The 22,479-nt window shown below is 56.8% G+C and overlaps 1 protein-coding gene across 1 annotated transcript in view; it reads left to right on the top strand.

Moving 5' to 3' along the window:
* The first annotated feature begins 8,967 nt into the window (after nt 1–8,967).
* SLIT1 (slit guidance ligand 1) overlaps nt 8,968–22,479 on the top strand; it is a 65,346-nt gene continuing 51,834 nt past the window's right edge. The window contains 4 exon segments of the mRNA XM_040607374.1: nt 8,968–9,163; nt 9,165–9,325; nt 21,685–21,756; nt 22,072–22,143. Of these exon segments, the coding sequence (XP_040463308.1) occupies nt 9,122–9,163; nt 9,165–9,325; nt 21,685–21,756; nt 22,072–22,143 (347 nt within the window). The 5' untranslated portion in view covers nt 8,968–9,121.

Below are 22,479 nucleotides of genomic sequence, written 5' to 3'. Positions count from 1 at the left end.
CTTGGTGAGGCGCAGCCTGCCTGCACAGGGATGGCACCAGCTGGCCTCCTATGGCACTGGAGGTTGTTCCCTCTCTGGGATCCTAGTGTGATGCAGCGTGCCCAGATGGGCTGTCTTTCCCTTGGAGGTATGAAGTTAGACCTCTTCTTTTCCTGTCTTCCCCCCGCTGTCATGCAGGGTGATGGGAAATCAGGTTTACAAAGAACACTTTATATAAATAATGGATCAAATGAATAAATTTTTCTCTGTAGAACCATTCTTCTCTTGCCACTCTTGGCTGCCGAGGGAGGATGGTTTCTGCTTGTGTTTTCTTTTCCTCCTTCTTAATAATGGTGTCTCAGATTTTATGCAGATTATTTCTCTGTGAAGTTCTTCCATGTTTGAAATGCCCTGGGCTTGCCTGCCGTGGCTCAGACACTCATTAACATCCTCGCCATGCAATTGAAAAACAAGCAGGAGAAGCAAGCGGTGCGGTACATTTGAAACCAGCACTGCCTTCCTGCAGGGTGGGCTTCAAGCAAGCCCTGTTCCCCTGTAGGGCTGCAGTTGGGTGTCATGGGACTGGTGCGCCCCATCTCCACTGAGCTGGGGGAGCAGGGGGGGATGGGCTTCTGTGCACTTGAAAGTGGGCATGGGAGTCTGGAGAGATGCTTCTGTTCTTGAAAATGTTGAACAAAGGAATGCAAAAACTCACAACAGCTATTTTGAATACTGCAAACCCAAATATCACCTCCCTGATAAGCTGTGATTCAAAGTGACAGCTTTATATGGTTTACATAATTAAAGAGATGAATAGTTTTTAGCCCCTGAAACCACAGCACAAGTGCTTGTGCTTGGCTGCTGTTGAAAGGACAGCAATCATTGGGACCAAACACTGGGTGAGGGTACATATTTAGAGGGGGATCGCTCAGCTTTCAGCGTGTTTGTTTTGGCCTGTTGGTATCCTGCACAACAGTGGCATTACAAAGCAAACAAGCAGTGCTTATCCTTCATTTCATTAAGCAATTTTTATCTTAAACTGCACAGCACAGACTTGCAAATAAGTTCTACAGGGTGTCACTGCTATCTAAATCAATTTTTGCAAGTTGTCTTGATTTTTTTTTTTTTTTTTAACTGTTCTGCTCTGGTTCGGAGTTGAAAAAAGAAATTTTTTTCTCTCTTAAATTATCATGTGTGGCTGGGAGCTGTCATGCTGCTGCTGCATCTCACTGCCTAGGGCAACAGTGTAGACAAAAAGCATGAGTACTGCTAGCGATAGATGTTGGCACCAGCCAGGCCAGTTATCAGGCTTTACAATCTCATTGGCTTGGATTAACTAATATTTTTTCATGGAGTGAATAAATTACCATGTTTAGTTCTGTTTGCTCATCCCCCCAGCAAGGGTTTTGTGCTGAAACTCATAAATTGTGCAGGCACGTAGATGCCAAGATCTCTCTGCTGGGTCCTGTACTGACCTTCCACTGGTGCTGCAGACCAGGGTGGGATCGCTGCTCGTGCCAGCTGTCCAGCCCCATCCTGTTCCAGCCCGGCTTTGTTCATGGGAAGTGCCCATGCATGAGGAATGTGATGGGGCTGTTTCTGGGCTTCTGTGTTTCGATGCAAGGAGACAGCTGTCCCCAGCCATACATCAAGGGGCGAAGTTCAGATATTTCCCAGCACCAGCCTTGGAGAGGTGCAGATTTCTGTCCACGTTGTGGGGAGCAGAGTTTTTCTTTCCCTGCTGAGTCCCAGCTGGAGTGGGCATTACTGTGCTTCCCTTCCCAGTCCTGCCTCACCTGGATTAAATCGGGCTCCTCTCCCAGGCTAAATCAGCATCCCCTGCCTTGCTGCTGGGATTTACAAACCCGCCACCCAGCCCTCCCACGAGGTGCCATACATGATTTTAAGCCTGGCTGCTTTGGCACCGGAGCGGAGAACTGGATCCCACTTAATCCTCTTTGCTTCTGGCTGAAGCTCCTGTGCCGCTGGGGCTGAGAACTGGGATGAATGGAGGTGTCAACCTGCCTCGGCCATCGTGGCTGTGTGTAACGGGGTGTGTGCACAGGTCTGTGATGTGGGGGTGTCTGTGCTGGCCGAGGTTATTAAAATAATAATAATGTTTGTTTCTTCCAACCTTTCTGCTCACAAAGCCTGAGCCTTGCTCCCCTGGGGAGCAGGATCTCAGCAACCTCTTGCACAAAAGCCTCTGGCTCTGTTGTGCCTCGCCAAGGCCGTTCTGCAGCAGCAGCGCAAGAGGGGGCTGGCAGCACACGCTGCGGGACGGGACCCCCTGCCTGCCCCGCAGCACCGGGGACCCAGGGCCAGATGTGCCTGGGGGCAGGCCTGGAGATGCTTGATTCTTCCTCCTTGGCTGCATCTGGGGCATGGAGGGGATGGGAAGCTGGGGCTATAAATAAGGTGAACAAGAAAAAAGAACACAGAGAAGGCTGAGGGCAGAGGCTGGGGAGAAATGCCCTCTTACAAAGGACAAAAATCAGCTCTCCAGGTAGCCCCTAGCATGGTCCTCCAGATCCACTGAGAGTCCCTGCCCACATCTGGGGCTCAGCAGACCTGTCACATGGCAAGCTAAACCCTTTCCCTCTCCTTTTCAAGTTATTTTTGGCTACTGGCATTCTCTTGCCACCCTTCAGAGCCAGACCCTAGTAGCCAGTCACTCAAGCTCATGCCTCTGGGGCTGCTGCCCCTTCCTGCAGCACCTGCACCCTGAAAATGCCTTCTCTACCATGTGGGAGTTTGGGCAAGGGACGCAAAGTGTGGCTGGCACCGGCTCTCCCATCCCACATTGTGCAGAATCTGATTTTCTTCCAGCATCTCGTAGCTTGTAACTCAGTAAGGGCTGGGGGAGGAGAAGCAAGGACATGAAGACACACGCTCACAACTGTAGGACAGGCAAGGCACGGAAAGGCTGCCCATGGCTGTGGAAGCACAATGAGCCCAAGCGGGCACGCAGTTTATTGATTACATCCCAGCATGGGACCGTCTGCCAGCTAGCCATAAATATGGAGCAGAGGCAAGCTTGTCTCCACGCAGGGCATCTTCATTAACGAAATCGGGACAGAGCTGCTGCCTCCCTCATCCATCAGGCTGAAGCACTCCTTGTTTCTCAGGTTAGGTGGTTTCCCAGCTCAGGGAAGTCAGTGTGACGTGGACCACGATGGGTGAGAGGGGCTGGTGGGAACAAGCTCTGTTCTAAAAACAAAGCCCGGTGTCTGCTCACCCCATAGCCAAGGTCATCAGCTGAATCCTGAAAACCCACCTGCTCCTACTGGGAGGCAAGGTTTTATGGTAGAGGAGCTGCGGTTTATGACACCATGGAGAAATATGTTGGATGCGCTTGGCAACAGCAAATGGAAAGTTAGTCTATTAAACAGTAAATTATCCCTCCAATGCATCTTCATTGAGGAGGGTTAATGAGTGGCTCCAGGCAGAGCGAGCAGGGAAGATCGTGTGTGTATGCATAGCGTGGCCGTGGAACAATTGCTGCATCTGGGGACCCCTGAGTCCCTGATCCCACGCTGCACCAACAATAGCATTTCCATGTGCGAGGCGCTTCACAAACACCTCCTTGCGTGTGGTTTATTCAAACCAGCTTGCGCTGCACCGCAGAGCTCCCAGGCGGCTGGTGTGTCCAGCCACACTGGGAACAGCATCTCCCCATCTGCATCTGGGCTGCTTGGAGTGAATGTTTCCCTTGTGGGCTAGAGCTGGTTTTGGAAACTTGGGGTGTGTGGCTTGGCCTCTCTGTTCAGCCACACCATGAAGCAGGGATGCAGTGCCTTGTGGACTGTCTCCCTCCTGCTGTTCTATAATTGTTCAAGGGAGTGGGACAGGCTGGGTTCCCCCTGCTTGGACATCCTAACAAGGCTGTGTGAGGCTGAGGCCAAATCCACCTGCTCGGGAGCCCCGCATCTCCCACATCATCCCAGAGGACCCAATGGATGCTGTTCCCTATACTGGGTCCCAGTGGTAAGGACTCCAGGCAGTGGAGCCGCCCCCCTCTGCTGCAGTCAGTGGGGCCACATTCACAGAGCAATGCTGGCTGTGTTTGCAGGGTGGTGCTGGCATGGGATGATGCTGGCCATGTTCACGGGGTGATGCTGGCAGCGTTCACAGGACAACACTGGCAGCATTTGCAGGGTGATGCTGGTTGTATTCACAGGGCAATGCTGGCCATGTTTGCAGGGCAATGCTTTTGCTGTTTGCCAGTGAGGTAGGGCTTGTCCCTGGAGAGGTGCCAGAAAGAGCGCATCCCGGCTTTGCCTGCTGCTGCTGCTGCTAACCAGATGAGATTTACTGTGATCCCAGTGGCCGAGGGCTGCCCACAATAGACCCATCAAGGGCATTGTCACACTGCACAAGCCCAACAGGTGCCCTAACAGGGCCGATGCGCCGGCCTGCTCCCACACAATGCCTCACCCTCCGAAGCTGAGTGTGTCTGGTGGGACAAAGGCAGCCTGGCCTCCCAGCACGAGCCGAGCTGGCCAGGCATGACAGATGTGGCCAGCGGAGGGGCAGCTCAGCAGCCTGCCCTGTGTGGGGTCTCTGGGGGGGTGCTGGGCAGTCAGAGGTCACCACCACTCTGCTCCTGGCATGTCTCCAGATGGTCTTGCGGCCACTGCTCCCAAACCAGATATGTTTTAGTGGTGTTGCTGGTGGGAGGAAGGGTTCGAAGCACAGCCCTGGTTCAAGGGGAGCTGGATCCTGACATTGGCAATGCTCCTCAGCAGAGGCGTTGAAGCGGGCACCATGAATGCATGTTTGTATTGGGTTTCGACAGCACGGTTTTTGGTGGCAGGGGGGCTTACAGGGGTGGCTTCTGTAAGAAGCTGCTAGAAGCTTCCCCTGTGTCCAATATAGCCAATGCCAGCCAACTCCAAGATGGACCGACCACTGGCCAAGGCTGAGCCCATCAGCAACAGAGGTAGTGCCTCTGGGATAATGTATTTAAGAAGGGGTAAAAACTGCAACACCAGCAGCAGCCAGAGAGAGGGCTGAGAATACGGGACAGCAACAACTCTGCAGAAGGCGGCAGGAGGGGCTCCAGGCGCTGGAGCAGAGATTCCACTGCAGCTCATGGTGAAGCCCATGGTGAGGCAGGCTGTGCCATCAGCCAGTGGAGGCCCATGGTGGAGCAGATCCCCACCTGCTATCCCTGGATGTTAATGGTGGAGTGGGTACCCACCTGCAGCCCATGGAGGACACCACACCAGAGCAAGTGGATGCCCGAAGGGGGCTGTGACCCATGGACAGCCCTTGCTGGAGCAGGGTCCTGGCAGGGCCTATGGCCCTGTGGGGAGCAGCCTGGGCTGGGGCAGGGTTGCTGGCCGGGCTTGTGACCCTGTGGGGGACCCAGGCTGGAGCTGGCTGGGCCTGAGGGGCTGTGCCCCGCAGTGGGGGACCCACACTGGAGCAGTGGGTGAAGAACCACAGCCTGTGGGAAGGACTCATCCTGGAGCAGTTCGTGGAGGACTGTCTCCTGTGGGAGAGACCCACGCTGGAGCAGGAGCAGAGTGTGAGGACCCTCCCCCTGCAGAGGAAGGAGCAGCAGGGACAGCTGTGATGGGCTGACCCAGCCCCATTCCCTGTCCCCCTGTGCTACTCCAGGGAGGCGGCAGGGAACTTGGGAGTAAAGTTAAGCCCAGGAAGAAGGGATGGGCATAGGGAAAGTGTTTTTAAGGTTTGGTTTTATTTCTCATCGTCCTACTCTGATTTGAATGGTATTAAATTAAACTGTTGAGTCTGTTTTGCCCACGACAGTAACAGCTGAGTGATCTCCAGGTCCTTACCCCCACCCATGAGCCTTTCGTTACGTTTTCCAGCTGAGGAGGGGAGTGATGGAGCGGCTTTGGTGGGCACCTGGCATCCAGCCAGGGTCAACCCATCACAACGCTATTGCCTGCGTCTCAAATGCTTCTGCTCTGCACCAGTGCCTAGTCCTACCCTGAGAAGAACGGAGCACTGCTGTGGCCTAGTGACAGCCATGGCACTGCCTTGAAGTGCAGCATAAATTACGTAGCAAGCACTGGGACATGCTGCCTCCTCCCCTGTGCGCCAAGGTGCGGGGTACAGTGCGGCTGCTTCAAAGCCCAGGTGTGCTGCAAGGGGCTACCAGCCGTTGGCAGCTCCAGCAGGATCCAGCCCAGACCATGGGAGATCTAACGGGTGCAGGATGCAGCCCATCCCAGGGTGGGTGGAAATGCCTGGATTCTGCCCTGGGGAGCTTGGCTTAAAACTGGCAGCAATTTTTGTTTGAAGCTTTGTAGCTGCTTCGCATCTCTTTGCACGACAGGTCTGGCGCGTACCCTGGAATCCTTCCCCGGATCTTCCCATGAAAACTCTCCTGCAAAAAAAAGCTTCTGCTTCATTTTAACCAAACCCAGAGCCCATCAGACGATCCAGATGGTCTCTCTCTCTATCAAGCAGTTTGGCCCAAATCCTGGTGGCAGACGGCAGGACCAGGCCTCCCCTGATAAAGAAAAGGTTTAGTTTTATTTTTCTCCCTGCTCCTCACCTGTCTTCTGGGCCTTTCCTGGGCAACTGTTGCTCTCCAAGGCCCACACCAGCTCATACTGGGTGCCTGGGTGATTTGGGGTTGCCCAAATGCACCAGGGCTGATGTGTGGGATGGGGTCTCAATGCCCAGTCTGTCCCCCTGCCCTGCTGTCCTGCATCGCCGGGCTTGCTCAGCTCTTGTCATGTAGGCAGCCCTGGAAGGAAGCAACTGGAGCTGCTGCAGAGGGGTCAGCCGCGGCCAGCAGCCCAACTCAGTGGGATGCTCTGTGGTGCCACAGGAGAGCAGGAGTCGAGGTACTGGCAGGAGAAAATGTGGAGGTTGGCCTGAAATGGGGTTTTTCAGGCTCCCAGCCCTGTACTCCCACTGGAACTGGGGCAGGTGATGGTGGCCTCCAGGCAGGACCCTGCTGGCTACTCCCTGTGCCAAGACCATGGCCCTGGCTGTAAAGTGACCGGTGTTGCTGCAGCTGGACACAGACACGGTGGGAATCTATTTTTTCTGCGGATTACAAGGTTTTGCCTGAGGCAAGTGCCTGCATAAGGGAGGAAACAAGATCCCTTGTCCTCATCCTGCCTTCCTGCCAGCATCAGAGGTAAAGGGCGGGTTAGGAAGACTCCGCTCTGCTCTGCTGGCCAAGGGGCAAGGGGCAGTTTGGGAGGGAGGTGGGTTGCAAGCATCACACCAATAGCAACGAGCTTTGGGGAATGCTGAGCCACTAGGAAACAACTTTCACTCCCCAAAACTCAGCTGAGGTCTTTGGCACAGGGCCTTTTCAGGTGCCATTGCCACCGAGGTCCCCCTCGGAGCCCCAGGGTGGGCTGCGGGGCCACCTCTGCTGAAGCCATGCCAGCAAGGGGTCGGCTCCCAGAGTCCTGGGAAGCAGCTCATCTTCCTTGCTGTCAGGGCTGCTGGGTAGCAACAAGGAACAAACCCCTTTCATCCATCTCAGGCACAGCTTCCTCCTGGGATTGGGGCCAGAGGAAGGAGATGTCACGAAAATGCAGACAGATGATGGGAGCCTGCATTCGGGATGGGAAAGGGCTGCTGATCTGGGCCAAGCTGGTGCAACCCTCTGTGTGTGTGTGTGTGTGTGAGAGGTAGCCCTTGCTGGAGCAGGACCCATGCAGACACTTCCCTCTCACCCTTACTAAGGAGCTTGTGGAGCTCCATACGCACAGGGCATTGATTTAAGAGTCACAGCTGCTCCTGAGACCTGCCACTGTCCTTGAAAATACCTTGTTGGCTGGGGAAATGAGCGTGCAGTGGGGTGTCCTTGCTCACACACCTCTACTCCTGCTGCTGGAGCAATGCAACAGACTCCCACCTCCACTCCTTCCATGGGTTCCCTCTCTGAGGACATTTACAGCAGCTGCAGCCAGCAGCCAGGGCTCTGTGGAGTATCTCAAAATGCCTGTTGGTTTTCTTAAGGACTCAGCTCTTGGAGCCATGGGGATACAAGTGTTTCAGGTGTGCTTAATAAAAAGGTGACCAGCCCTCCCTGTTGCACCCTCCTGATTTGCATTTGCAGACCTTAGGAAAGAAAATGGAAGGTAATAAAATGAATGCAATACTCGCATTTCTGAAACGTCAAGTGTTTGGGGCCAAACTCACCAGATTTCTTGGCTTCGCTTTTTGCATTGAAATAGATGTATTTTGCCTCTTTATTCTCGGTGGATTGGCCACAAAGACATTTTTGTTACTTTATTTCTTAAGAAGTTCCCCTGAAAGGGGGAAGGACATAGCTAAGCCACAACCCGGACTTTTGGATTTGCTGTCTGTGTGTCAGGCAAAGAGCAAAGTGGAGATGCACGCCTGAGTCCCTGCTGTGTGCCGAGGTGCTTGGCCACCAGGTTCCCATGAGCAGACCCGGTACCATCTTGGCTGCCGAGTGCCAGCCTGCCGTGTGGTCCCCATGGGCCACTGGGTCCCCACACTCACCTGGGCTCTGGATGATGGGGATGGGACTCTGGGCTGCCAGGTGGGAGACAGGCCAAGGGTTCCTGGAACACACCAGGGGATGCAAAAGCTCCCGGCACCCCCCAAGGAGAGGTGGGAATGGTCTGCCAGCCGCTGCATGGTTCGCAGGCTGTTTCTCTGCTCTCTGCCAGTCCCTGGGGTCCTCTGCCCGCACGCCACCCACTCGCCTAGCTGCACCCCCGGCATCCCGCAGCCGTCTCACGGCGGGGGGTCGGCTGGCCCCCGGGCCAACCCCGCTGTCCCGGATGGGGGGACCGAGCCGGAGCCCACCTTGTTGCACGGCCGGGGCGGCGCTGAGCCCTGACGGCCGCGGCTACCGCGGTGCCGGTGCCCTGCCGGGCCGGGTCCGCTCCTAGCCCCGCAGCCGCCGGTGCCGGGGGCGCGGGGAGGGGCGGTGGCGGCGGGGGGGGGGGCCCGTCGGGGCGGGCAGGGCGGGAGGGAGGAGCCAGCGCGGAGGCTGTGCCTGGGCTGCGGGATGGGGCGGCAGTGAGAGCGGCCGGGTGTGCGCCGACGGGGCTCTCGCCCCGGAGCCGAGCCGTACCGAGCCGCGCCGAGCCCAGCCCCGCTCCCCTCCGCTCCGCTCCCCGGTGATGCGCGGCAGCCTGGCTGCCTAACCCCGCTGCCCGCTGCCATGGCGGCCCCGACCCCCGGGGGGGCGGCGGGGGTCCCGGCGGGGGCTGCGGGCCGCCGCCTGGTTGCTGGCGTGCGCCGCGCTGTGCCGGGGCCGCGCCGCCGCCTGCCCGCCGCTCTGCGCCTGCAGCGGCACCACGGTGGACTGTCACGGCACGGCCCTGCGCGCCGTGCCCAAGAGCATCCCCCGCGGCACCGAGCGCCTGTGAGTACCGCCGCGCTTTGTCCGGCCCGGCGGGGGGGAGCGGCGGCCCGGGGCGGGTGCGAGAGCCCGGCAGGGTGCTGGGACCGGGTGCCTGTCCTGGGGGGTGCGTGTGCAAGTGCCCAGCGCGGGGGGTACATGTTTAAGAGCCTGTCGGGGTGTGGGCGTGTGTGCAGCAGCCTATCTGGGGGTGTGTGTGCAAGTGCCCGTCCAAGGGGATGAGTGTGTCTGTTAAGCGGAGTACTTGTGCAAATGCCTGCCCGAAAGGTGCCTGTGCAAGGACTTGGTGGGGTGGGCGCATGTACAGCATCTCACTCGGTGGTGGGGTTGGGTGTGTGTAAAAGTGCCTGGCCAAGGCACGCGGGTGCAGGAGCCTGTTGGGTGGGTGTATGTGCATCATCCCCTCCATGGGAGGGGTGCAATAGCCTGTCAAGATGGGGAGCAGTGTGTGTGCAAGAGCCATCTGGGACAGTGTGCACATCCAACCCTTCATCTGTAGGAGTAGTGTGCAAGGGGTCTGGCATGCACAAGAGCCTGTGTGTGCTGGTGTGCGTGCGAGCGTGCAGAGCAGGGTTTGGCTTAGAGCTGTGTCCGAGGGTGTGGGTTGCCCCAGCGGGGGGCATTTGTACTGGGGCAGCCCAGAATGGGCTGCACATGTGGGGCTGTGTGCCCCATGGCAGGTGTGTGGCAGCCCCTGCTGTGACTTGTCATGGGGTACCCACATGTCTGGAGGGGTTGCCTGAGGGTCCCTGGCACTCCAAGACCCTACCCATTCTGGGCACCCCTTTGTCCCTGAGAAGCCCTCCTGGGAGTGCTGCACATGGTGCTAGGATCAGGCCCCATTCCCGCACGCTCCCCTTGGGAACACTCCCAGTGTGACCATCCTCCAGCTGTGCACACAACTCACCCAGCCCTGCCAGTCCCCTGTGCCTGCATGTTACTGCTCATCAAAGTCCCTGCCGCAACCCCAGGAGTGCTGGGGGTGTCTCTGGGTCTCTTGGCTGGACTCCTGTAAGAAAAGCTTTATTCTCACAGTCACGGTCCAGCCAGCTGCAGGGGTCCTGCGGTGCCCGCTGAGGTCCCCTGGGCAGGGTGCCCCTTTGCTGCTGCACCCAGCTGGGCAGATCTCCCTGCCTGGGGGCCCTGTGGCTGCACCAGGTCCCTGTTCCAGGGAGAGGGGCATGAGCTGAATATGTCCAACCCGCTGCTGGTACCAGGTTCCCAGCTTGCAGGTGTCCCCCATCCCGGCAGAAAAGCAGGGCTGTCCCCAGCCTCTCTTCTCTGCTGGGGGACAGCAGGTGCCCCATCCTAGGGGCTGTGGTGGAGCCTGGTGGCACAGTACCCCCTGCCCCCCAGCCCCAGCAGTGGGGCCAGGCTGCCCTGACATCCCCCGTGCAGCACGGGGAAACGTTGGGCTGCTGCCTCCTTGGGTGGCAGAGCTGCAGGATGGGTCCTGGGACAGCCACACACACGGTGTTTCTCCTGTCCGTGTGCTGTGCTGCCTCCGGTTACCGGGGGTTGATCGTGCCCTTTGCCTGCAGCTGGGGAGAGACCCCGCGGGCAGGGACCGCAGGCAGCCTGGCAGCTGCCAGCGCTGCACCCAGCATGCAGCACCGGGAGCTCTGCGGGACGCTGCTTCAGTGGAGGTTTCTCTTCTCCCACCCTAATTATCCTCATACAAACGATGATTACCCAGCACGGCAACCAGGGTGCCGTGAGCTGTGGCCCCATAGAGCCGTTTTATGAGCTCTGAGACAGGAGCCCCCTTTCCTGTGTGCCCAGGGCGGGGGGGAAGGATTGCGCATAGCCTGCACCAGCCCTTTCCGCCCCTTGGGGAGCTCAGTGGGCTCCGCAGCATCAGCTCTCCACGCACCCGGGGGCAGGGTGCTGGGGAGCGCGGGCAGCGAGCCCCCGCCTCTGCCTGCCGGGCAGGTGCGCAGCACCACTCAGACGAGACGCTGCTGGAGTGGACTGATGAAGGATGCCCTTGGGTGGGTGTCTGGCTCCTGCCCTGCAGGGCATCTCTCCCCTCCGGCAGCGGATTCTGCTTGCCGTCTTCTGTTCTGCCTCCACTGCCCTGGTCTTCCATGTCTGTCACCACTCGGTGACACTGGGTTTTCTGTCTGTTCATGCAGCTGCCGATGCCAGATCTGCTGGCTGGGTTGAGCTAGATGTGCTGCTCTCTCACGGGTGTTGTCTGCTGGATAACTACTTCCCACTGTGTTGCACGCCCTTGCAGGTGCTTGAGGGTGTCTGTGCAGAGCAAGTCTGTCTCTGAGCAGTGAATTCCTGCTGTAACAGCTTGTAAGCGAGTTCAAGCTCTCTGTAAAGAGGCTGCAACCTCGCAGTCTCCAGCTTCTCACTGCTTGATGGAGCAGGGTCAGCTAGCAACCGCCGGGGAGCCTGCAGTAGGGTCTGTGCTTGGGACTCGCTGTCTCCAGGGGCTGGCTTTCTTTGGGAAGCCAGCAACCTCTTATTTGTGCCCTCCGCTGCCTGCAGAGCTCCAGGATTTTTCCCAAGCCCTGAGATGCACAGGATGAGCAATGCCGACCTCACCATGTGTCCCACAGTGCTGGTGAGCAGTGGTGTCCCCGCTGTCATGTTTCCCACCTGTTGCATGCCTGCAGTTTTGTGGGGCAGCCAGCATGGTGTTTGGAGGCTCCAGGCTTTCCCCGGGCTCCCAGCTGGCTGAGCCTCATGGTGGCATGGGCTGAACCCCTGGACAGGGCAGCACTGCTGCTGTGGCCACGCATGCTGGCACTGCCAAAGTCATCCTGGGGACTCGGACAGCAGCATCCTGTGGTGAGGTCTGAGCTCCATCGCTTTTGAAATACACCCTTTTGCTTTAAAGAAGGGGGAATGATTTGCCCTGTGGAGTCACTGCAGCTGTGGATAATCATGGGCTGGGGAGAAACCGTCTTCTGCTTGAAGGTTTTGCCTGTGATGTCTCCCAAGTGCTGTGCTGCTGATGCAGGGAAAGGGCTGGAGACATCTCTAGGGTGGAGCATGGATGGTGGCTGCATGGGGGGACACAGGACCACTCTTTCCTGGCAACAGGGCACAGCACATCACTCCTGAAGTGCCTTCTAGTCTGCAACCCGACGTAAACACCAGTCGGTGCCTGCACCCTCCCCCTGCCTGGATCAGGCACTGAGCGGAGAGGCTTATGCTGCAGCAAGGCGGGAAGCAGCAAAATCTCTGGGCACTTTGCAAGGCTGCCTGTGCTCCTGCCTACGCCTCTGGCAAGCATGATAGAGCAGGTCCTGGAGGCATCGTAGGCAGGATGGAGTGATAATCCTCCAGCTCTACAGTGTTATCTGCTACTGGGAGTCCCTCAGGTCTCAGCCTCTGGAGGAGAGCCGTGGGAGAGGGGCACAGTTCCCTTTCCCATTTGCTTGCTTTCCTTTCTTTCTTTCTTTGAAAGTGCCTCTGAAGAGCAGATTGCCCTGTTGGGGCGATGGGTCACTCTCCCCATGCAAGCAGGATCGGTACAAATTTGCCACTGTCAAATGGCTGTTTACAGCCCAGGTCTTTGCTTGTGAGGAGTGAATGAGCTTGATGGTATTGCACTTGCTCCTGCTTTTGGAGTTTTCAGCTGACAGCTGAGAATTGCACCACTCACCCCTTTTGCCTCCTCTCTGGTGTGCTGAACACCCTCCGTCTCACTGTTCGCTGGGCAATGCCCCTCTTCCTGACGTGGGGGGCAGCAGAACTGAGTTTGGGGGTCTCCATTACTGCATCCCCCTTGGCTCCTTCTTCTCCCTCCCAGAGTCCCTGCCCTCAGCATTGGAAGGGGCTCCCGTTTGCCTTGTTCCCCCAGCCTGGGGTTTGCTTGTGCTGAAATGGGCCTCATCCAGACCACAGCAAGCTCTGCCATCTCCCCCGATCTGTGTTGGCAGAGGGAGGGGGTGCTGAGCTCCAGCCTTTGGATGCTGGATCGCAATGCTGGGATGGCTGCACCTGAAGCACACTCGCGTGCTGCCTAACCATCCCCTGCCGAAATTACAGCAGCGAGCTCTTGTTCAGAGCATATTTAATTCATGCACCTGCATCTCCCTCTAGCTGGTTAATCAAAATAACTTGCAGCGGCAAGGCTGGTGTATCGCAGCAGCACTCATGCATTCAAGACCGGTTGTTGGGCTGTGCCTTCTTGGGGGATTTGGGGGAATGTTAATTCTTAGGAAGCACCTTGAAGGGGTCAACCTCACTCCTTCCTGAGGTGCCTGGGCAAGTTTTCTGTGTTGCAGTTGATCAGGCTGGTTGCAGAGGCAGTGAGGGGGTGTGCAGGCTCTGCAGAGCTCTGGGGCAGTATGCAGGACTGATATCCAGCTGGGATAGTGCTCAGCCAGCACCGTTGCCCTCGGCTCTCGGGAGAGCCTGTGCTGGGCACTGGGAGGATGCGGGCTGGCTGGGGAAGGCAGCCTGCTCAGCCCGCTGTGGTAGCTTCCTTGGGAGCCTTCCCGGACAGAGGAAATTTGCAATTCTATTCCAATTTCTCCCTTCAGCTACGTCCAAGGCAGATGCTGTCTATATATTGCCATGGTAACGCTGTGTTCTCGCTCTCCATGGAATTGCATGCTGGAAAAATATTAGTTTAAAAAACTATGTCGTGTTTGTATTGACTGGAGCTGAGGCTGATAGTGGAGGATCTATTGTCCCCTGGTTGGGAAAAGTCACCAGTAACAGGCAATAAAGCCAGGCGGATTGGCCTCTGGTGACCACTTCTCACCCCGCACAGCAATTGCTTCCCTATAAACCCTTCTCTGGCTCTGTTTTATTGCATCCTTTCAAATAGATATTTTTGCCTTAAATGTGCTGCCACTTTGCTCCTCCAGGGTGATGCATTGTGCTGCCAGCAATTCCTCACCACTGAGGTGGGAGTGAGGAGAGGGAATTGTTCCTGGCTTTAATTGTGTGTCTCTCACATGCACCTTCAAATGCCACCGCTGCTGCCGCCCGCTGTCCTCACAGCCTGCAGCCATGGGGTGAGCTGGGCATGGTGGCAATGTTGCTGGTGCAGGATGGTACCCCATGCACACGCACGCAGAGAAATAGCCTAGCTGACTTATTACAGGACATGCATTTGCTCTGAGTTTCGTGCTCACCTACTTCATTGTTCCCTACTGAACCTCCAGCCAGCAGAAGATCCAGGCAGCTGTAAAATGCAAAGGATGCTGAAGAAACCCCTGTGTGGGAGCAGAGCCTGCAGCCCAGGGGAACAGAGGGGATTCAGACTGCCACCAAGGTGGTGTGGGCAGGGAAAGGGTGTCCCACCTGCAGAAAGGTGTACGAGCCCGTGACCTGCATTGAGAGGGATTTTTCCTGCCTCCTTGCTCTGCTTTGCTCCCCGGGGAGCTGGCACAGGCAGGCAAGGCGAGCACTGGAGCAGGACATGTGCGGGTGTGCATGCACAGGAGGGTGAGGTGGGCAACCAAGGAGCCTGTCTTTGTCTCACATCCGAGTCCTTCATGGTTCCTTGCCTGCTCCAGAGGTACTTAATGCCGCAGATGCATCCTCTTTATTTTGGTAGTAATAAAGATAACCCTTCATAAAACCTGAAAGGCAAGGAGATATTTCTGTGCATGTTTTGCTGAAAGGCAATAAAAAAACCCAGTTGTGCATTAGCAAATGGCCCCGTCCTGGGGGATGTCAGACCCAGATCACTGCTCCCTGGCAGGCTTCCAGTGTGAGTAGCTCCAAGGCCAGCTCTGGCAGCTGGCCCCTGTCCCCACTTGGGGGACATCCAGGGACGGCTGCAGTGGTGGGAGCGGCGAGCAGAGGCTTTCCTCCTGTATGGCACCAGGCTGCAGTTAGCAATGGGGGCAGCAAGATGGGACGGACAGTTTGCAGCCTGGTCATTAGGGTCGCAGTGCTTCTGGAAGTGGGAAGGGAATGAGGTGGGATGGAGGAAACCCCTCTCTGTGGTGCTGGTGCAGGGTTGGTCCCAGGCTGTCCCCTCTGGGACCATCTCAGGCTTCCCTGCCACATGCAGGCTCTGAAGCTGTGCTGAGTATCTGCTTTCCTGGCATGCATTTTGGATGCACTTGCTGCTCAAAATAGCAGAGGCAAGTGTCCTATGGGGGAGAGAGGCTGCTAGGAGGAGGAAGATCAGAAAAAAGGGAAGATTAATTTTTCAAACGATGCAGCTGAGGAGCAGCCCTGGGCACCAGGAGTGGGAGAAGATGTAAGCTCCTGGCTCTGGATATTTCTCAGCAGGAAGAAGCCCCAGCTTCAAAATGGAATGCTCCTGGAGACCCAACTGGTCTGGGGTTGAGCAGGCATCTGTAACCGAGCAGTTTGGGTGCGCTTGTCTTACCATCCCTGCTGTGAGCTGCTCCAGAAGGGATGAGCAAAGGCGATTTGCTGAGGAAGATGCAAGGTGGATTGAGCCTCAGTCTGCTGAGTGGCGGGACAAAGGGAAGCAGAGGAGCCATGGGAGCAGGAATACTCCTTGCCAGGCTACTCAGCACAGCACAAAAATCCAAATTTTGGGGGTATCCCGGCCACTCTGTTTTCTTGGCTGAGCCTCAGTTTCCCCATTTGTGAATCAGAAATGACCTGCTGCCTTTTCTCTGTCACACCAGGGTTGAGGGAAGTGATTTGTTTATTTTTAAACTGAGGTGACACCATGATGCTTCGTGAGCTTAAAGCTTTCCCTGACTGCCAGCCACTAATGGCTGTGGCATGAAAACCCTAGAGAGAAGTTAGGAAGAGCAGAAAGCCTTCGGGATCCTCACTGTTACTTGCACAATCAATGCTGTTTGTAACGCTTAAAAATTTATTGTGATGCTAACCTGCTTTAGTACCTCATAAAAGCTTATGGAGCCTCCTGTGCTCTGGGGGCCCACGCTGTGCTTGGGGCTGGGTTCCCCTTCAGCTAAGGGCAGTTATTCTGAGCTGAGCCCGAATAGCACATTGCTGCTGTTGGAGCTCTCCACTTTGGGCACATCACCCTGCAGGTGCCTGGAGGGGGTGTGGGGGTGCTGGCAAGGCGTTCACCCTGGGGTGTATGGCACCCTTAAAGGGACTCTGATGAATCCCATGGGCACCCTCACTCTGTCTTGAAGGATCTAGTCAGGGCAGGGATAGGAAGGAATAGGAGGAGAAGGTGCTGAGCTGCTTGTGCAGCTGTGTCAGCCCAGGGTGTGGGTGCCCAGTGCCCCCTCCCTGAGCAGCAAGCAGCAGCACCCTGTACCCTGCTTGCACCTTGGAGGGGATGGGGTTAGCATCCAGCCATGCCCTCATGGGCTGCATGGAGCTGGCAGATGTGATGAGCATCCCTCCATGCTGGTGCTGGGGGGCACCAGCTCTCCAGGGACTGGGAAGGCTTTGCCCTGCCTTTCACTGCTGGGGCAGCCCAGTGAGCCTGTGCTGGGACTTGATTACATTCAAGCAGCCGAATGAAATCTTCAGACTTGAAAAATGCAATAAAAGTATAGGATGAGAGGTTGCAGCTGCTCTGTCCCCCTGGTGCTGAGCGCAGGGGTCAGTCCAGGGTCTAAGCCTTGTCCATGTTTCGATTAGCAGTCTGCGTGATGGGACACAAGCTGCTTATGACATTTGCAGATGCCACCAGGCTGGGAGAAGTGCAAGAGGGCTGGAGGACAGGCTGAGATTTTGAAGTGGTGTTGGCGAGCAGAAGGAATGGGCTGATAAAAAAGGTTGCTGTTGCCTGGGGACTTGAGGAAGGTGTTTGACGAGAGGGCATCACCAACAGCACAGATGTGGGATGGAAGCACAAGTCGAGTGGGTCCTGCCCCTGCAAGGCAGAGAGACCCCGAGAGAAGGCTGTGTCCCTAGTGCTGGGGGCTTGCTGGGGAGAACAGGACTGGGAGACGAGACCTGCCTGGGCAAGGGAGCAGCCTGGTGTCTGCACCGTGGTGGCCGGAGCAGGCAGGGATGGGGTTCATCTGCAGCAGGAGGGGTTCAGGTCAGAGTCTGGGAAATGGTCCTTGAGGCAGGAGCAGTGGTATGCTGGAATAGGGTGTGGGGGAGTGTCAGTCCCTGTCCCTAAAGGAGCTATGTATGCATCTGTCAGGATTGATGGAGGGCTGCAGAGATACTGCTATGGGGTGCATGACCTTGCAGCCTTCATTTCTCTGCTTCCCTGATCATTGTCTGGCACTGCTGGCTCCAGCTGGGGTTAGGGCTCTGGGATGACGGCTACAGAGCCACTGGGAGGGGAGTTGTGACCCTAGGTCCCCTGAGCCAAGGGCAGGAACAGCAGGGCAATGGGGACCATGGAAGGTGCGATGCATCACACGAACAATGCAACTGCCGTGCTGGGCACCAGGTCAGTGGTGGCCCTTGGAGTGGGGGCCACAGGAGCATGGGTGGCTGCAGGCATCGCTGGCATCGAACACCTTCTCCACCAGCCCCTGCAGTCACTGCCTGGGTGCTGTGGGTACCCGCTCTGTGCTGGTGCTGATGGGACCGGGACACATTTCTCCACTTGTGGGTGCAAATGCAGGGTTTTGTCTTGCAGACTTTCCCTCTGCCTTCTTAAAAGCAGGAGTCTGGGGAGCACAGCAATTAGGAATTCTGCCTTGGTGGGAGAGCAGAGCTGAGCTGAGCACAAGGACAGGAGTCAAGTGTGTGCCGAATAGCTGATGCTTTGCAATGGAGTACAGATAGTGGGATTGTGCTGTCGGCTCCTTCTCCTTCCCGCTCCTGATAAATCAGTGCCCAGGGAAATATCACTCATGTTGGCTGTATTTAATAAATTACCTCTCAGCATTTGCACTCTCTGAGGTTGTTACTGAGTTAGTGTAGCTCTAAACCCTGCAAAGGGAAAAGACGCATCAGACCCTCCCAGGAATGGAATAAGCCATCCAAAGCTAGAAACCAAATATAAACGCAGACTATGCAAATCCAGTCTAACGAACCCTGCTGCAGCACAGACATCCCATCTGGGAGTAGGATGATCCACAAGCAACATAGGAAAGGGACTGCTTGTTTTAATGACTTTCCTCTTCCCAGGGAGAAAGGGAGGCAGGGGTTCTGAAACTTGAAGGTTGCAAATAAAAATTCTTTCTCCAGTGAGATCTGGGGTGCTGGAGGGCATCCTGGATGAACGTGAGGATGCTTTTTGCATTAAACCCTATGGATTAACAGTGAAAAAGCACACCCTGCATCTCTACTTTCAAATCACAGTCCAGAAATGCAACCAATCTGCCAGGCAGCTCCCCAGACACAGCAGTCCTTATTGAAGCTCTGCTGTGTGGGGCAGGGCAGGGTGTTTCACTTCACTAGGAAAGGGCACGGAGGCAGCGGGTGAGCAGCTGAGCAGCGGGGATCTGGCTTTCTGGGCACAGCAAACTGTAATTTATCTCCGTGAGGAACTGAAGGGGGTTTAGAAGGGGGAGAAAATGGCACAAAGTTAAATAGCAGTGTTGCCTCGGCATCCTTACAAATAAGCTTTACCTGCTGTTCATTCCCATCTTGGTTGCAAAGGCCATCATTTACCCAAACAAAGGCAAGGGGGAATGCTGAGAACAGTTCTCAGGGAGCATGCAGGGCCAGTCCCCGAGGGAGCTGTGAAGGGGCCCTGGGACACTGCCTTGCTGGGGGACAGTGCAGCCCCAGTGCTGGAGCTCCCTGAGGATGCTCAGAGAGCGTGCAGGGAGTGGAAGCTGGGCTGGGCAGCACAGTTGCCCGCCGGGGTGGTCTGTCCCCAGGGCAGTGCATCCTGCTTGTGCCTCCTGGTGTTGAAAATGTTCAGGCTGCTTTGTCCCAGGAGGTGCCTGGTCTGGGCTTGTGGAGGGAGTGGTTGTGTCCAGTCCCTGGCTCTTTGGTTTTTCTGCATGTATCCACGCTGCTTGGCCTGTGCTCTGTCTCTGGCTAAGGCTCTGGGGTGCTGGTGCTCTGAGGACCCCAGAGGTGTCCGAGCCCACCTGGAGCTCGGCAGGCTGAGGTGTAAGTTTTGCCTTTCAGATTGAGCAGTTTTTAAATCAAGCCTCTCTGCTCTCTCTGTCTGCAACACCGGAGATTTTCTAACTTCCACTTGCACATTTGCAGCCCAAGTAATGTTAGGTATGTTTAAAAGAAGGCAACATGGGGACCCTCGTTTGCCAGGAGCTGGGATGGGTGCTGTTACCTCCTCCATAGCCCTGGGGAGCTCCCAGGCAATCTGCTTTGGCCAGGACCCTTTAGGACATTTGGAGAAAACCACTCCCAAAGCTGGGGTTTCTCCGTGCCCTTAGCTGACCCCAAGGCTGTGGTCCATCAGGAGGTGGGCACACATCTGCATGTACCGAGGCACCCCTCTTGCAGTAACAGGTCCCTAACATGCATGACCTGCTCCAGTGCTTCATGCCTGGGACTTGCAGCCTGGCTGTGGGTTTTGCTCCTTGGGAGCGGGGCAGGACTGAGCCCTGCAGCGTGCGATCTTGCGGGCTGGAGCCCCATCCCCGGCAGCCAGATGTGCAGGCTGCGTGCTGGCCGCATGGGGAGCGGGGAGAGCCGTGGGGTTGCAGAGCCCGAGCACGGGTTTCGGTTTAATCGCTGGGGCCGGGCAACTTCTATTCATTCCCGCTTGCATTCATCTGCGTCCTAGTAACGTGCTCTCCCAACCTCCTTCCCAACACAGGCACACACGGCCGGATAATGGCAGGGGCCCGGCAATCTCGGCGCTGAATAGCGGTGTAATTAGGAGCCTATAATGGCGAGCTGGAACTCATTAGCCATTATCAGCCATTTCAGCAGGACAATGGCAGCACCCCGGGGTGCGCGGCTGCGCGGGCTGCACCGGGCGGCCCTGCACGCTGCTCAGCAGCTCCGGGGCCAGCCTGCCACTGACCTCGGCCCCTCGCATGGCCGCAGAGCCCGGGGAGGGAGGCTTGGGCTCTAACTGGGAATGACGGACTTTGTGTTCAGCCCGTGGTGTGCTGTGGGGTGTTACAGCTCGCTGGTCCTGCTGCCGGGGCTGCGGGGGTTGTAGAGCCCTGGGTGCTGGAGTCCTGCCCAGGCACCGCGACCTGCTCCGGGGTGGCACCCTCCTGCTTCTCCCCTGCCCTGGCTCTAGCAGCTTGTCCTTTCCTTGACTACCTCCTGCTCCTGTAGTTTATTTATTTTCCTCTGTATTTCTGTGTCTGTATTCAGTGCAGGCAGCGGGTCTCTAGCATGGGAGCCCGCCCTGGGCCGTCTGTTTGCGTGGGCATCCTCTGTCCCCAGCCCATGCCTTGGGCAGATCGGCCTCCTGGCAAGGAGCAAACACTGCTGTGCTCTGTGCTGCTGAGGGGGGAGGCTCTCTCCTGCCACTGGGTGCTGCACAGGGACCTCCAGCTCTGCAGACTGTGGGCCCCAGGGCTTATGGTCCCGCTCTCCCTGCAGTGCTCTCAGCCGGTAATGTGAAAGGCACTGCAAAGCTGGGAGTGCGAAGCGCAAATCTCTGCAGTTCCCGGCTCAACATATTTTAAAGCAGGATAATCCTAGCAGGGGCACGCTGGAGAGCATGGCAGGGGAAGACGGGGAGGTGTAGCTGGCAGGCTAGGAGCAGAGTCCCTGCCATGTGTGGGTCCAGCAGTGGGGTACACCTTGCCCTGGTGCTGAGCTGAGCCTGGGCAGGACAGCAGCCATGGGATGGGTGTAGGCATCCCACGGGCTGCCTTCTCCTCTTATTTCCACCGGTGGAATGAGCAAGCTGGGACAGCATCTTCTGGCTAGAGAGCCTGTCCCTGTGCTCACCCAGGGCTTTTTGCATGAAAGAGTGATGCCAGGAGAAGCAGCTTGTCCTGTGCAAGTGTCTCTTGGCAGGTGAAACTTGAAGTATGGCTTATTCTCCAGGCAGAAGGTGTGAGATGGCTGCTCACTGAACCAGTCATGATGCATGTGGGTGACTGGCAGCTAGGTGTTTGGAGGGATCCTGCTTTTCTGGGGGACACCTTTTTGCTTTCTTACTACCCCTGCCCTCTCTAAGCTGCTCTGTGTGTTTGTTATGACTCTACCAGGTGTTTGCTGCATTTCCAGAGTGGGGTGATGTGCATCCAGCCAGGCAGATGCTGGTGTCACTGGGCTGCTTATTGCATTGCTGGGGGCTCTGGGGCTTCTGTCCCAAGAGGGGCATCCAGAGTGGACACGGGGAGATGGGGTTGCTGGGCAGCTCCTGCCCCTCACTGCTTTATGGTCCATGAAAGATGCCAGCTTACACACCCCTGGCCAGCCAGACTTCATGTACCCAGGCCATTGAGTCCTCTTCAGAGCCTGCTGCCAGCCCTGCCATTCCCAATGAGGGGCACAGAAATGCAGCAGGCACTGCTGTCCTTTGGGCCCTGTCTGCCCTTTTTGGGGAGCTACTGGGGAGCCCCAGTGCCTGGCCACCTCCTGAGCACTTCCTTGCTGATCTCTGCCTCTTCTCTCCACAGCGAGCTCAACGGCAACAACATCACGCGGATCAACAAGAACGACTTCGCTGGGCTGAAGCAGCTCCGTGTCCTGTGAGTTCCTGACAAGGGACCAGCTGCCTCAACCTTGGTGGCCACCCTGCTTGGCTTGTGACCCCTCCTGGGGCTGGTAGAGATGCTCTTGAGCCCTTTTCCTGGGTATCTGGCAGTGGGGCTGGAGGGCATCTGCCCTGGGCTGAGCATGGTGGGCTTCCAACCAGGAATGAGCGGGGAGAAGGAGGCTGGGTTGGGTTGAGGGGGTGGCAGAAGCATGGTGGCCCTGGGTCTGGAGGAGCATCAGGGACATGGCCAGTGAGATGGGGGTGCTGGGGACCACCTTTCCAGAAAGCTGACCCCTTCTCTCCACAGGCAGCTGATGGAAAACCAGATCAGTGCAGTGGAGCGTGGGGCGTTCGATGACATGAAGGAGCTGGAGCGGCTGTGAGTGCCTGGGCACGGAGGCGGGTTGGTGAGGGCTGACAGGTTTAGTCGCAGAAAGCATCCTTTCCTTTTTGCCTTAAACCATAATGTATCGGTGCTGCCTGACTTCAAACAGCTTCTCTGCTGCGCAGCGGCAGTATTTTACAGTGTGGGAAGCAAACCTATTTCTGTTTCCATAGATCTTAAAAGTCCTTTCTGATGCTTTTGGGGTGAGGGGCAGGTTAAACACAAATCACTCTTACTGCTATCAGATGTGTCCTGTGTTAGCGAGGGAGCTGTAAGTTCCAGTCCAGTACTCAGTAAAGTAGCTCAACAGTTTAAAAATCCCGAGCTGCT

The sequence above is a fragment of the Falco naumanni genome, chromosome 9 (assembly GCF_017639655.2).
Source record: "Falco naumanni isolate bFalNau1 chromosome 9, bFalNau1.pat, whole genome shotgun sequence".
Taxonomy (NCBI): Eukaryota; Metazoa; Chordata; class Aves; order Falconiformes; family Falconidae; genus Falco; species Falco naumanni.
Note: the sequence above shows the minus strand (reverse complement) of the source record. Positions and strands in the feature narration are given on the sequence as shown.